Source organism: Heloderma suspectum, chromosome 4, assembly GCF_057233095.1.
Source record: "Heloderma suspectum isolate Gila_16-S chromosome 4, 16-S_ref, whole genome shotgun sequence".
Lineage (NCBI taxonomy): Eukaryota > Metazoa > Chordata > Lepidosauria > Squamata > Helodermatidae > Heloderma > Heloderma suspectum.
In genome coordinates this window covers 162,318,758-162,334,492 of record NC_139461.1, presented here as the reverse complement: position 1 = coordinate 162,334,492, position 15,735 = coordinate 162,318,758, and the positions used below count along the sequence as shown (strand labels likewise).

General features: G+C 45.8%; 1 protein-coding gene across 4 annotated transcripts in view; it reads right to left on the bottom strand.

The window, feature by feature from the left end:
* The window catches only part of LOC146347631 (flavin-containing monooxygenase 5-like), a 92,202-nt gene that overhangs the window by 32,067 nt on the left and 44,400 nt on the right, over window positions 1–15,735 (bottom strand). For all 4 annotated transcript variants that reach the window (XR_014790341.1, XM_084850959.1, XM_084850960.1 and 1 more), the window contains exons 2-3: window positions 11,670–11,835; window positions 4,667–4,855 (exon numbers count right to left, since the gene is read on the bottom strand). Coding sequence is in view for 3 of the 4 variants with exons in the window: in XM_084850959.1 (XP_084707085.1) it covers window positions 4,667–4,855; window positions 11,670–11,828 (348 nt within the window). In the remaining variant the exon portion in view is untranslated. The remainder of the gene's footprint in view (window positions 1–4,666; window positions 4,856–11,669; window positions 11,836–15,735) is intronic.

Sequence of the window (15,735 nt, the reverse complement as noted above, 5' to 3'; positions counted from 1 at the left end):
AGTGGGAATTACTCCCAAGTAAACCGATGCAATGAATATGAACTTGAGCATGCTCCGGGAGAGAGCGCAGGACAGGAAGGCCTGGCGTGCTATGGTCCATGGGGTCACAAAGAGTCGGACACAACTGAACGACTGAACAACAACAACAAAACATGTTTAGGATCAGGCCTCAGATTATTCCTTCTTGGTCAAATTCTTTTGGAACTCACATTAAAAGAGGCCAGCCTTCATTTAATATCAAGGGTAAATTCCAATTATTATTTTTTGAGATGGAGGTAAGTATTATTTTGTGCTAACTTATATATATTTTATTTATTAAAACATTAATATTCCATATTTCTCTCTTGGTGAGGGGCAGAAGTCACCCAAGGTGTGTAAAGAATCTTGTTGTTTTAAATTCAGTACATCAAAATACATTTTGACAAAACAGTCAGGACATGGCTAATGATTCCTCCGGCCATCTGTACAAAAGACCTGCTATTTTAGTTTTCATTTATTTATAAAAGCATTTTTATATCCTGCCTTTCCATTGAAAAAGAAAATGTTCAAGGAGATTTACAACAAAAATTTAAAGAACAGTAGCAATATATCAATAAAGTAAGAACTAAAAAAACCTTAAATATTAGACGGAAGCAGGAGTACAACTGATAAAAACAAAGAAATACCAAACTTAACACTTACATGAAACTTATACCATAATAAATGTGTTGGTCTTTAAGTGCTATTCTCCAGGAATCAAATACTTTTTCCTTGAAGAAGAAGAATGACTTCACCAGGTGCCAGAATGTTAGAGAAGAGGCCAGGCTGTAGCCTCCCTGGGTAGGGAGTTCCAAAGCCAAGGCATGACCCTGAGGATTACTACCTGCTGTACCTTGATTACCGGCAGGACACGGAGAAGTGCTTCTCCAGGATTTCTTAATAAGTGGACAGTTTCATATGAAAGGAGACAACCCTTTTAGGCATCCTTGTCCTAAGCATTTTAGGGCTTTAAAAATACTAACCAGAGGTGTAAATTGTGCTCAGAAACAAACTGGAACTCAAGGCAGCTGTTATAGGCCAAAACCTCTGGTCACTGCTCTTTGACATTCAGATATTTGACATTCACATTGGATCCAAAAGTACCCCTGTAGGAGTGGACCAAAACAACTGCCCCCAATTCACCATTACATTGGCTTCTGGCAAACTGGAGGCAGTTTTGGGGGCGGGGGCATAATTCACCACCTGGAATGGTTTCAGGGGAGGGGGCTTACAGTGGTGGCAGCAGGAAGGCTTTTTACTCTCTCTGTGTTTAAAAGCCACGCACTCTGCTGGCAGCTTTGGCAGCACAGCAGAGTCCTGGCCTGTGCCACCATCATTCTTCCCCTCAAGAATGCCTCTGGGAAGGATGTTAGTGTGTTCACGTTAGCTGGCATCTTTTCCAGACGTAATCTGGGAATGAAGACGGCAACGGCGTTGGCCAGAGCACTGCTGCAGTGCTGGCAGAATCAGCAGCTTTTAAACTTTTTTAGTAAGAGGAAAAAGGTAAGATTCCCCACTGCCTTGTCCTCCAGTCTGGTGCATGTTCTCACATATTACAGCAGCACCTATCTGATCTTTCACCTTTCATCCTCATGGCAGTAGCTTACAGAGTCAGACTGTTTCCAGAATTCACTGAAGGCTAACTGGAGAGCTGCAGGGATCCCTTGGCTGAGGACTGTAAGTTGGGGTAAGAAACACCCTGAGTGGTAGGGAGGAGAACTAGGTCACAACATTGCTTTTAGCTCCTTGGAGAGAAAAAAGCAGGATATAAATGTAATTAAATAAAACAAATAAAATAAAAATGCTTAGTTGCATCCCAATATTGGTTGCATCAGGTGAGTGCACCTTTAGAAAACTGAAACTGGTAAATGATTGCCTAGGACAGGTGTAGGCAACACATAGCCTGCAAACTGCAAATGGCCCCCACTCCTACCTGCACCCCCTGTCGGCCTCAAAAACTGGCAAAAAAAGAGAGAAAAAAATGGTGGTTTTGCACCAAAATTCAGCAGCAAACCACCATGGAGCCCTACTAAGGCCAAATTAACCTGTTTTCAAGTAGGTGCTACGAAGACTTACTAAAAATGTATTTCTGTGGCAAACCACCATTTTTTCTCTCTTATTTGCTGCTGCCATGGCAGTGCCAGTAGTATGGCCTGCAGGGGAGGGCGCTTGTCTGGGAACGGGGGGGATTGGCCCCGGGACTGCCCAGAGTTGCCACTTAAGAACTAATAAAGGGCAAGAAAGGCTTAACCACTCTTTTGTGGTCTCAGCAGAAAGTTAAACTTGTTAGGCAAATCCCTTTTGATAAGCTAATTGATAACTTGGTAAAATGAAAGCAAGGAAGAAGTCATTCACGTAGGCTACCTTTTTAAGTAGTAGATGATTAATTATTTCAATACAGGATTTGTGTTTGAATTGTGTAAATGTTTGATAATTTCTGTTCTTAATTTTAGTAACTGTATTTTTATACTGATAATTCATAATTTCCTGAGATTGTAAGCTGATATTATCATCATCATCGTCGTCATCAACAACAGCATTCATACCCTGCCTTTTTTCTTCTTCCAAGGAATCCAAGACAGCTTACACGGTCCTTTTCCTCTCCGTTTTATCCTCACAACAACCGCGTGAGGTATGTTAACCGAGAGTCAGTGACTGGCCCAAAGTCACCCAGTGAGCTTCATGGCTGAGCGGGGGCTGGAACTCCGATCTCCCCAGTCCATTAAAATAGGTTTGCCTGGTTATCAGTGAATTTATCATAATGCTATGCATTGAACTATACAATACATTTATGTTGTAGATATTTCATGAATATGAATATGCCATGTTACTTACTGTCAGCATTGGGGGGGAGGGCTCCAAAGCTGTTTTGCCCAGGGCCCCCGGCTATCTCCCTGCAGCCTCGCCACCATTGCTCAGCCCCACCCCCATTCGCTGTGGAAACCGACAAGTCTATGCCTTTGCTTGTACCCATCAGCAGAATTCCCCCTTGTCTCCTCAAAGTACGCATGACATGCAGACAGGAGGACAGGTGTGCTTTATTTGACTGCAGAGTTAGCTGGAAGTTTCCATCTGCATATCCATCTTCTGCTGTGTGAGCAGTCTAGAAGGTGGAAGCAGTGTATTTTGTATTTCTACTGTGTTCAGTAGGAGTATGATGACTAGAGCATTACAGAAAAACAAAAATGCTGTCAAAAAGAAATGAAATACTAAGTACTGAGTTTGCCTAAAAACCAAACTCAGCAAGTGCTTTTATTTTATTTTTAAAATATCACACGTATATTGCATACTGCAGTGCATATCAACACACATACAAACACACACACACACACACACACACGATCCAAAATATCACCTACTGGTTCATCTGTACTGCTTATGGACACTACTAGAGACTAAATGATGCTTCTTTTTAAAATGGCATTGTAATTCAAACAACAGATGCCGAGCCATCTGGACTCTGGTTTGGGGAAATCACACACCCACACAATCATTCCTATTCCCAGTCCTAGGCCCTGTCTCCACGGCAAAAGAAGGAGAAAGGAGGAGTGGCTCACCTGCATTTTTGTAGGAGCCGCTTTTGGTCCAGGCAGGGCTCCACAAGGGTGTACATCACACCATTCTAAGTGGCTTCACATAACTTACTTCAGGGTGGGGAGAGGCTTACCTCACCCTCCAGCTCCATAAGGAAGGTACAAAGTAGTTACTTCCCCATGTGTGCATTTGAGAGCCAGTGTAGTGTAGTGGTGAGAGTGACAGACTGGGAGCCGGGAGATCCGGGTTCTAGTCCCCACTTGCCATGGAAGGTCACTGGGTGACTTTGGGCCAGTCACAGACTCTCAGCCCAACCTACCTCACAGGGTTGTTGTTGTGAGGATACAACGGAGGATAATTTAAGCCGCCTTGGGTTCCTTGCAAGAGGAAAAAAGGCGGGATATAAATGCAATAATAAATAAATAAATAAATTTGTAAGACAAACCTCCCAATGAGCCCCAAGCTTCATTTAACACAATGGGTGTTACTTCTGAGTAGACACACACATGCTTGTGCTGGGAAAGATGTGTGGGGGGGGAGAGCACAGGGATGGGAAACCAGCTCACTTTCTAACCCAATGCTGCGCAGGATCTCTATAACAAAGCTGTGAAGTCATTACTTCCTAAGGCAATAAACCAAACAATGGAGAATCGGAGCCTCGAGATCACGCTTTAGAGCATTTAGGGAATGTGCTTTAAACAGTGCCATTTCAATTGAGGGGGATCTCTGTAAATTCTGATGTGGGCATTCAGAGGACAAGTCTCATTGAGCACAATGGGACTTACTTCTGAGTAGACACTAATTGGCTTGTGCTGGGAAACACAGGGACAGGAATCACCCCTTGACCAGGGTCACGGTGAAAGGCACACCCCTGGGCAGGGCTAACATACCTGAGGTAAATGTGGGGTTGGGGCACACAACAACTATACCAGGGAGAACCCAACTTAAGGAAAGGAATCAGACTTTAGCAGTCTCAGAAAATCTGATTTTTCTGTGAAAGCTCTGTGCTGGCTGCTGATACATGATGGCCATGACATCATGTATCCCTAACAACCTCAACACACGGCAGGCTCGGAGTAAATTGCTGGTGGAGACACGCCCCTACACTTCTTACCTTGAATCGGATGTACTTCAAAAGGTCAAAGTGCTTGGCATACATCCGGAAATAGTCCATGATCTTGGAGTTGTGCATAAAGTTGGGGAAGTCATCTGGGATGGGGAAGTCACTGAAGCACATCATCTCCTTGGAGGTGTTGATGATCACAGACCTGTAAATGCTAGCCTGGCCTTCCTCAGGTTTCTCCTGCAGGGAGTAGAATTTTAGGGTTTGTTGTATACATTTTGGTATATTGTCTTGGGCAAGTCACATATGATAATAGCGTTTTGCTCTCCCTCTTCCCCAGTCATTGAGAAATCCAGGTGAGGCATCACAGGATCAGTTTCCTTTGTAGGAGAAAACACTGGAGACTTATAATATACCGATATACAATGTTGAAAAAGCATCACAGGAGCACAGCAGCAGGCAGGCAGACACACATACGGCTTTAGATTCTCAGCACCCTCAGTGTCTTGGAATGCCAGAAGACAGCATCCTCTTCTCCCTCTTCTGCAAACCAAACTGCAGAATAGGCACATGATCACTGCAGGTGTCTCCCAGTCAGGCATCCTTTGTGTGGATCAGCAGCATGTGAACAGCATCACATCTGTCAGTATTTCGTGCTCCACTTCATGGGGGATTTTCCATGCAAAAGTTTCTGTCTTATTAAAGATGTACACCAGGGGTACGCAACCTGGTGCCCTCCATACATTTTGGACCACAACTCCAATTAGCACCAGCAAGCATGGCCAGTGGTCAGGGATTATGGGAGTTGTAGTCCAAAATATATGGAAGGTACCCCTGATGTGCACTTTCCCACCATTAGCCTAGGCAAACATTGTGTACTACCCCCTTTCCCGGCCAGTATGTCACCCCTCCTGCTTCAGACTTTAAAAATCAAGTTTTATGTACTTAAGTTCTATGTAGGCTTTGTGTAGCCATCGGCCATAGTGTTTATGACAAATTTGTGTAACTGCACGTATTCACTGTCTTTGTAATTGCACTCACCTATCTACTAAAATGAAAGTTGGAGCTACTTGAAGTTCCATTTTGGTCTACAGTCAGGAAAGGGTTAACCTGCCGTCCTGCTGGAGAAAGCACCCTCTCCCCTGCAGCCAGTGAGGGGCTCCTGAGGTGTCTCCCACTGGCCTGCACCAGGAGGAAATGATGGCAGTGCTCCCGGTATTTCTTTACTATCAGGGCTGGCAAACAGTTGTGCAGCAAGGACTGCTGGTGTAGGGGCAGAGAACTGCTGACTGTGTGCTTCACAACTGAGCTAATACACGTGGGCATCTGAAGGCGGCAGCAGGGGGTGAAATATGGCCATGGCCTAAGATTAGCTTGCTGCAGCACTGGGTTGGGAAGGGCTGTTCTGGAGCACCACTGTTGCCACTGCTCATGGCAGAAAAACCCACCTATGTAGGAGGGGCCACACCAAAGGGCCCCGTGCTGAGGGAACCCTTCAACCTGCTTTCAGCCACCGAGAGGAAGGACTTCTCTTTTGCCCCTGCCACACATGCTAAGCTCAGGGTTCACATTAATATGAAGTAAACATCCATAGGTTCTTGCTCTTTGCCTGTTAATTTAACTGCTTTGATATGTCTGGGTGACCTGTATGAATGTCTTACTGGTTCCCCAGGTCGCTTCATGCCAGCATGAGTTTGTTTGCAGGATGCCATGATGTCACCAGGGCAACCTGTGTGATTTTGACTGGTGGCCAACACTGTGGTTCGTGGTTTCTATTTGCAATCTTCCTTGCTATCAAGAGACTCTTGAAATCCAATGCATGCGCATCATCTACACATCTATTGTAGGGGTTTCATTTGACCAGTGACAGTTTGATCCTGGGATAGGTGGATGAGTGCTCTTGCGGATTTTCCTTTCCTTATCCTTCAGAATGTGGCTTGGCTGACTTGCTGGAGTGAGCTGCAGATGTATGTTGTACTACCAGCTTTGGCTTGGTGCATCTTGTTCTGCTTGTTTCTCCTCTTGAGGCATGCTGTGGTCTTGAGTGTCATGGCTAAACTCTAAAGCTGCAGTCTCCTTGGCTCCACCCTGGTAGCAACCCGCCTGCCAGCCACAGTTGCCACCAGTCGCCACTGAGCAAACACTGATTCAATTATGCACACATATGCCAGTCCTGAAGTAATATTTGTATGCATAATGTAATCATTGGTGTAATGTAGTTGCTAAGAGTTTCAACATATCCCAAACGTCAGCTACAGGAACAGCCTATTCAAACCCAAGGAGAGGCATCTTTTGTGACTCTGTGCTATTTATTTCAAGAGTTTGCCTTGGCAACAAGTCATTTTTTGCTTTATCCCAGAATCATTTTTCCAGCTGTTTCTGGAAGGGATTGTGCTCAAAGTGCTATGAATTGGAGTGTGTGTGTTCTAGCCTGATTTCACCACCTGCTGTTTGAAAAAGCCTCCATGAAATCTTTTCCTCCCCTTTCTTGCAAGCTCAACCTCAAGCCTTTCTTTTCCTCTCCCAATAGCTTAGAGTACCCTGTTTGCTTAACCCTGATCTTCTGCTGACCTCTGTACTCAGAAGGCCAGCCCAGGCATATCCATGGCCTAGTTCATGCACCCTGGCCCTCAGTCCAGCTACTGGGAGAGCCAAGCTAATTTCCTGATTCTTTCCAAATCTGTTGAATGCTTTGCATGTTTTGACTATTTGTAGAATGCTCTACCAAGTTAATTTCCCCAAATAATGGGTGTATATCTTAAATTCTTGATAGTGTTTAATAAATTCCCCTATTTTGAAAAAGACAGTGTGTGTGTGAGAGAGAGAGACAGAGACAGAGACAGAGAGAGGTCCTCTCTTGCCAGACACCTTATTGCCAAGGTTAAAAGATCCCATAATGAATGCACATCTTGAGAACATGTGCAAGTTTGTACATGTGTCTAGAGGAGCACATTTGAGAACGAGTAGTAAACTGGTGATCCTCTTCATGGATCACTGCCTTGTTGTGGCGAAGGGGCTTGCGTAACTCAGTGAAGCCATAAGGTATGCCGTGCAGGGCCACCCAAGATGGACAGGTCATGGCAGAGAGTTCTGACAAAATGTGGTCCACTGGAGAAGGAAAGGGCAACCCACTCCAGTATTCTTGCCAAGAAAACCCCATGGAACGTATCACAGGGCTAAAAGAGATGACGCTGGAAGATGAGCCCCTCAGGTCGGAAGGTGTCCAATATACTACTGGGGAAGAGCAGAGGGTATTTCCAAGTAGCGCCAGAAAGAGTGAAGCGGCTGGGCCAAAGCCGAAAGGACACTCAGCTGTGGATGTGTCTGGTGGTGTAAAAAGAAAATCCGATGCTGTAAAGAACAATATTGTTTAGGAACCTGGAATGTAAGATCAATGAATCAAGGTAAGCTGGAGGTGGTCAAACATGAGATGGCAAGATTGAACATCGACATCTTGGGAATCAGCAAACTAAAATGGACAAGCATGGGCGAATTTAATTCAGGTGACCATTATATCTACTACTGTGGGCAAGAATCCCTTAGAAGAAATGGAGTAGCACTCATAGTCAACAAAAGGGTGGGAAAAGCAGTACTGGGGTACAATCTCAAAAATTATAGAATGATCTCAGTACGAATCCAAGGCAAACCATTCAACATCACAGTAATTCAAGTCTGTGCCCCAACCACTGAGGCCGAAGAAGCTGAGGTTGATCAGTTCTATGAAGACCTACAACACCTTCTAGAACTAACACCAAAAAAAGATGTCCTCTTCATCATAGGGGATTGGAATGCTAAAGTAGGAAGTCAAGAAATCACCGGGATAACAGGCAAGCATAGCCTTAGTGTACAGAATGAAGCAGGACAAAGGCTAATAGAGTTTTGCCAAGAGAACACGCTGATCATAGAAAGCACGTTTTTCCAACAGCACAAGAGGCGACTCTACACATGGACATCACCAGATGGTCAATATCGAAATCAGATTGATTATGTCCTTTGCAGCCAAAGATGGAGAAGCTCCATACAGTCAGTAAAAACAAGACCTGGAGCTGACTGTGGCTCAGATCATGAGCTTCTTGTTGCAAAATTTCAGCTTAAATTGAAGAACGTAGGGAAAACCACTAAACCATTCAGGTATGACCTCAATCATATCCCTTATGAATATACAGTGGAGGTGAGGAATAGATTTAAGGGATTTAGACCTGATAGACAGAGTGCCTGAGGAACTATGGACGGAGGTCCGTAACATTGTTCAGGAGGCAGCAACTAACTCCATCCCAAAGAAAAAGAAATGCAAGAAAGCAAAGTGGCTGTCTGATGAGGCTTTACAAGTAGCTGAGGAAAGAAGGGAAGCGAAAAGCAAGGGAGAAAGGGGAAGCTATATCCAACTGAATGCAGATTTCCAGAGAATAGCAAGGAGAGACAAGAAGGCCTTCTTAAATGAACAATGCAAAGAAATCGCGGAAAACAATAGAATGGGAAAGACTAGAGATCTTTTCAAGAAAATCGGAAATCTCAAGGGAATGTTTTGTGCAAAGACGGGCATGATAAAGGACAAAGAAGGCAGGGACCTAACAGAAGCAGATGAGATTAAGAAGAGGTGGCAAGAATACACAGAAGAACTATACAGGAAATATCTTAATGTCCCTGATAGCCATGATAGTGCGGTCACTGAACTTGAGCCGCACAACCTAGAGAGTGAAGTCAAGTGGGCCTTAGGAAGCATTACTAACAACAAAGCTAGCGGAAATGACAGTATTCCAGCTGAGCTATTTAAAATCCTAAAAGATGATGCTGTTAAAGTGCTGCACTCAATATGCCAACAAATTTGGAACACTCAACAGTGGCCGCAAGACTGGAAAAGTTCAGTTTACATTCCAATTCCAAAGAAGGGCAATGCCAAAGAGTGTTCAAAATACCGTACAATTGCGCTCATTTCACAGGCCAGCAAGGTGATGCTCAAAATCCTACAAGCTAGGTTTTCAGCAGTATGCGAACCGAGAACTACCGGAAGTACAAGCTGGGTTTCGAAGAGGCAGAGGAACTAGAGATCAAATCGCCAACATTCGCTGGATCATGGAGAAAGCAAGAGAATTCCAGAAAAAGGTCTATTTCTGCTTTATTGACTATGCTAAAGCCTTTGATTGTGTGGATCACAACAAACTCTGGCAAATTCTTAAAGTGATGGGAGTACCAGACCACCTTACCTGTCTCCTGAGAAACCTGTACGAGGGTCAAGAAGCAACAGTAAGAACCAGACATGGAACAACCAATTGGTTCAAAATTGGGAAAGGAGTACGACAAGGCTGCATATTGTCACCCTGCTTATTTAACTTATATGCAGAGTACATCATGAGAAACGCCGGGTTGGATGAATCACAGGTCGGAATTAAGATAGCCGGGAGAATTATCAACAACCTCAGATACGCAGATGATACCACCCTAATGGCAGAAAGTGAAGAGGATCTAAAGAGCCTCTTGTTGAGGGTGAAAGAGGAGAGTGCAAAAGCTGGTTTGAAACTCAACATTAAAAAAACTCAGATCATGGCATCTGTCCCCATCACTTCCTGGCATATAGAAGGGGAAGAAATGGAAGCAGTGGCAGATTTTATTTTCTTGGGCTCCAAAATCACCGCAGATGGTGACTGTAGCCATGAAATTAAAAGACACTTGCTCCTGGGGAGGAAAGCTATGGCAAACCTAGACAGCATAGTAAGAAGCAGAGACATCACCTTGCCGACAAAGGTCCGTCTAATCAAAGCTATGGTTTTCCCAGTAGTAATGTATGGCTGCAAGAGCTGGACTATAAGGATGGCTGAGCGCCGAAGAATTGATGCTTTCGAACTGTGGTGCTGGAGAAGATTCTTACGAGTCCCCTGGACTGCAAGGAGGTCAGATCAGTCAATCCTAAAGGAAATCAACCCTGAGTGCTCATTGGAAGGACAGATACTGAAGCTGAAGCTCAAATATTTGGGCCACCTAATGCGAAGAGAAAACTCACTGGAAAAGACCCTGATGCTGGGAAAGACTGAAGGCAAAAGGAGAAGGGGATGGCAGAGGATGAGATGGCTAGACAGCATCACCGATGCAATGAATATGAACTTGAGCATGCTCCGGGAGAGAGTGGAGGACAGGAAGACCTGGTGTGCTATGGTCCATGGGGTCACGAAGAGTCGGACACAACTTAATGACTGAACAACAACAACAGTAAACTGGGCCCTAAGAGAGAAGACCCAGTGAGACCAGGAGGGGCCAAGGGGCTTGGAGGTACCCCGAGATGAGAACTAGAAGTAGGAGAGACAATGAAATGCATACATGCTGAGAATATCTTCCAGAAACCAGACCTTGCTTCCTTCTGGTTATATTATATTGCAATGTGGAATGGAAGGGGAGATTGTTCTATGCATTAGTAGGGATGGGGAGTGTTTTTGCTTGCTTCTTTGCTAACTATTTAAGGCTGCAATCTCACAAGTTTACCTGGGAGTAAGACCCACTAAACTTAGTAGGGCTTATTTCTGAATAGATGTGCATAGGATCGCAGTGTAAGGAAACCATGTGGCATCTCTATTTTTGTGGGAGGAGAGACGTGCTGAAAGATGGGGATGGGCAGTAGCTTGTGTGACACTTTGCCCCACCACCACTGCCGTGATTAAAGTGATCTCTCCTTCATCTTGAGGGGGCAATTTTTACCCATTCAGTGGTGGGAATTAGCACTTTTTCCAAATACCCAGGAGCACAGTGTGCATAACTTCAGTTCATATAGCAAACTTCGCGGAGTGCTCTCATCAGGTACTGAGGGAGCAACAGCGGCAGGATCATTGGGACTTTTCCAGACGTGGGGGCTTATTGCTCTCTGGTAACAGGTATCACCGATCTTGATGTCAGGATGCCATAGGGTCATCCACAGAGACAGAGGGAGACTGACCCTGTCCATGACATTTAAAGAGCACATAAAATCTTTTTGGATAGATTCTGCAGAGGAACCCATAGCAGAGGGGTGGGGACACTCAGTCCCAGGGTCCCAATCCAGCCCTCCTGGGGTCCCAATTAGGCTTACCTTGAACCTCCAGAGCCCCCCAATATCTTCATCACTTTCAAAGCAGATAGGCTCCAGACCTTCCTCCAAACAGCATTTGATGTTACATAGTCCGCAGGCACCGGCTCCTATAATTGCCACTCTTTTCTTTGCTATAGTTTTCTTCCCAAAATCAGACATGTTAGGGCTGGATTAGAAGGATTGAGAGATTATTTCTTTCCACACTGTTCATATTATTTCACAATGAATAATTTAATCACAGTGCATAGTTAAGCAATGGAGTTCACTTTCACAAGATGTGGTGATGGCCACCAAATTGGATGACTTTACAAGGGGATTGGACAAATTCATGGATGATAAGGCTATGAGTGGCTACTAGCACTGATGGCCATATGCTACCTCCAATATCAGAGGCAGTATGCTTATGAACACCTGTTGTTGGGGAGCATGGGTGGGAGGGTGCTGTTATACTCATGTCTTTCTGGTGGGTTTCCTGTTGGCAGCTGGCTGACCACTGTGTGAACAGAACGCTAGACAAGATGGACCTTAGTCTGATCAAGCACAGCTCTTCTTATGTTTTTAATCATAACCAAAATATCTCAATGGCTTTGCTTTTCATATTCCCTTTGACCACATCCAAAGCACAACCCTGCCTATTTCTGCTTCCTATTGCCTAATGCAATCACATGACCAAATAAGTTAAACTGTCTATAGGCACAAAGACAGAAATAACAACATAGACTTCTGATTCTGATGAGTCAAGTAGTTTTCATTTGAGGATATGACAGATGGCATAATATGGACCGATTCACATATGCCTGTTACTCCAAGGTCATGGTATATTAGAGAAGAAGTAGTGTCAGGACCTGTTCAGGATGACAGGCTAGTTCAGAGACCCCCAACAGGGCTTCTGAGGGCACAGGGGTGCCCGCAAGGCCTTTAATGGCACCCTCATAGTGATTTCCATGTATACAAGGCATGTCTGCTAACTTCCTGGTTGCTCTATATTTCTCTGTATTGCTCTATGTACCGCTACTTGCCATTTTGACACACACCCTTGCTCTCTGATTGGCCAGAGTAATAACTTATGAACCAGCATCCTTACTCCCATTCTGTGCCTGCTAGAGGTGGGCATGAGTGGTGAGATATTGGGCATCTCTGCACCTCCAGTTTATTGAACATTCATGACTGGCCACTCACTGAACTGTGCGAGTCCATTACATGAAGTCGTTATCATCCAGTCGCTATCCCACCACTTCCACCCACCTATCCCATGATTTTTTCAGACGGAAAAAAATTGGCATTTTTCCAAATATGCTCAAATGGAGTGCCATGAGCTCCCTGTGTATTTCTCCCCTAGTGCGAATGAACCGCTATGTGTTGGTGGCTGTGGGCGGCTGTGGGGGGTTGTTGGGGGTGTGGTCATGATGGCAAAGGCAGTGACCATGGGCTGTGGGGCGTGTCGCCTTCCCTGCCTGCACTGCTTTGGGTCCATTTTCGGCCTGCAGCGTTCTGAACAAGGCAGCAGGTCAGCAGAGCGGCAGGTCGGCAGAGCAGCGTGCCGGCCTTCCGACCTGCCAGGACGCCCTCCTGCTGTGCATTCCCAGCGAGGAAACGGCTGAGGAAATGGCTGAGATCGTCAAAAACACTGAGCGGGGAGGCAGGGGCCCTGGGGAGATCGGTGGGGGGACTGTCTGCGTGCCAGTCCCCATCCACCAGTAACGTGCAAGGGGAGGGAAAGGGGCAGGAGCCAGGGAGGAGCTGTCGCTACACCCCAAGTGCTGTAATGCTTTTTTGCGGAAAGGTGGTGATGCCTCTGAGCGGCTTCACCACCCTGTGAGAAGGAAAGAAACGAAAAATAACATGATGGGGACAGCCTGTCAGGAGCGCCCTAGCGGCCTCTTTCAGTAGACTCCAATAGTCAACTCAAGACACAGACGAAAGGATTCTTTTCAAGGCTTTAATCCTTTTACAACTTAATGACTCTTTCAGATGCTAATCACCAGCGACTAAGCAAGGAACCGCAGAGTGGCCTATGCACCGAGTAGGCAGTTGATCCCCATTTGAAGGAGAGTCACTTGAAGACCCTGAACTTATGGGCTAGGGAGAGATCCTCCCTCTTTCCCATGGGTCCACGGGAGGCAGCCATTGCCTGCGCGCCAAATGGGCTCTACGCCTCCTTTCCGCGCCCTCCATTGCTCGTCGCTCCCTGCGTCTGCATCAAGCGTCTAGCAAGCCCCCCTCCCACACTCTCTCACTGCTAGGATCACTATCTTTCTCAGGAATGCCGGCAGGAGGAATCTCTGCCAGCTGCTGTGCCTGTGAGGGATGAGCTGGCTCCTCTCCCACGGATTGCTGCTCCTCCTCAGAATCAGAACTGCTCTGGGGTTCTATCGGCTCAGTTTCCACCCTGACACAGCCATTGAAAGAGAACAACCCAGTCCTGCAATGATATTGGATGGGGAAAGAACCGGCATAAATGTGGAATTCTTCACCTGTGTGATGGAGCCCATTATCCAGAATACAGAAGCACATGAGGTGCACATGATACAGAAGCAGACAACCACAGATGCTTAATCGGCATGAAATGCGGGAGCCACTTTGACTTGGCATGCATAATATCTCACAGGTCAAAGCCCACAGGCTGTTGACAGGTAGGTCTCAGAGCCCTGTGGTTCAACAGTCACAGTAGGCTCCTGCTTTTCATTATTTGCCACCCATGTGCTGGTCCATTTGCATAAGGTGCATTGTGGTTTGAAAGGGAGCTGGCGTTATGGTTGGAAAAATGATTTTCCAGCTTTTATGTGTTCAGTTCAACCATAAACTCATAAACTACCATGGTTTTGCCACTGATATCACAGGTTTTGTTAGGAAGGGTGTGGAAATTCTGGTGTTTATCAACACTGTTGTTGTAAAAGAAGATTTCCCCACATTTAGAGCATGGGGATATACCCCCCACCCATATGTAATGGGTTTGCTCAGAAGAATACCGTAATCACAGCAGATTTCCCCTCCAAGGCATAGTTCATGCTGGAGGTGGGGGCCTGGGGGTGAGGGCTTGTGCCTAGGATGGGGACCTGGAGGGTTTGGGGAGGAGCTCATGCCTGGGCCTGCTGGGTGGGGGCTCATGCTAGGGATGGGTGTCTGGGCTCAGGGCTCAGGTGGCGGGTCTGGGATGGGGGCAGCAGGTCTGGGGGGGACCTTGGTTCAGGGCTCCAGGCTGGGTGGGGGGCAGTTGGAGGGGCAGTTGGGGGAGTTGTGCCTAGGTGTCTGCACTGGAGGCTTATGGCCAATCTAACTGGTGAGGCGGAAAGGGGAGGTCACTGGAGGTGGAGCCAAAGGGGTCACTGGGGTGGACCCAAGGGCACCTATTTTGCTACACAGTTCAACCCACCATCCCTCCCCCAGATAGCTCTCCAGAATAACAACAGAGAAAGCAGTTTGTGGCAGAGCCCACTTATTGAAAGCAACCGGGGGGGGGCATTTCACACACACATACACATGCTTACATGGGAGTAAGTCCCACTGAATTCAGTGAGACGTACTTGTGAGTAGACCTACATAGGATTGCTGTATATACCCCATCATTTAAAACCACTTGGCACACACAAACAAATAATGCCAATGTGTATTCTATCACAACAACAACAACAACGTGTCATTTTAAGTTGCAACACCATACATTGAAAAGAATTTATATTAAGGATAGAATCCATCTGGGGGGGGGGTTTACAATGGGAGGAGCAAGGGGGGCCAAAAAGATGCATCTGATATGTGGTACCACATGTTATGCTGAGAATAAATGACATCTCTACATCAATCTGGGGGTAGGTCTAGTGATATTCATTCATTCATTCATTCATTCATTCATTCATTCATGGTATTTCTGTGTCCTGTTTCCATTTGGAAAAGAAGTCATAGGCATTTTCTCCCCCCAAACACTATATACAGACACAGAGACACACACATGTAAGAATTTATCAGTTCTCAAATCTCTCCCCCCATACACACACCTCAAACCCAACTTAAATGCATTCCCCTTACCCCTATTTATTCAGTCACAACCCTATGGAAACAACCACCCTTC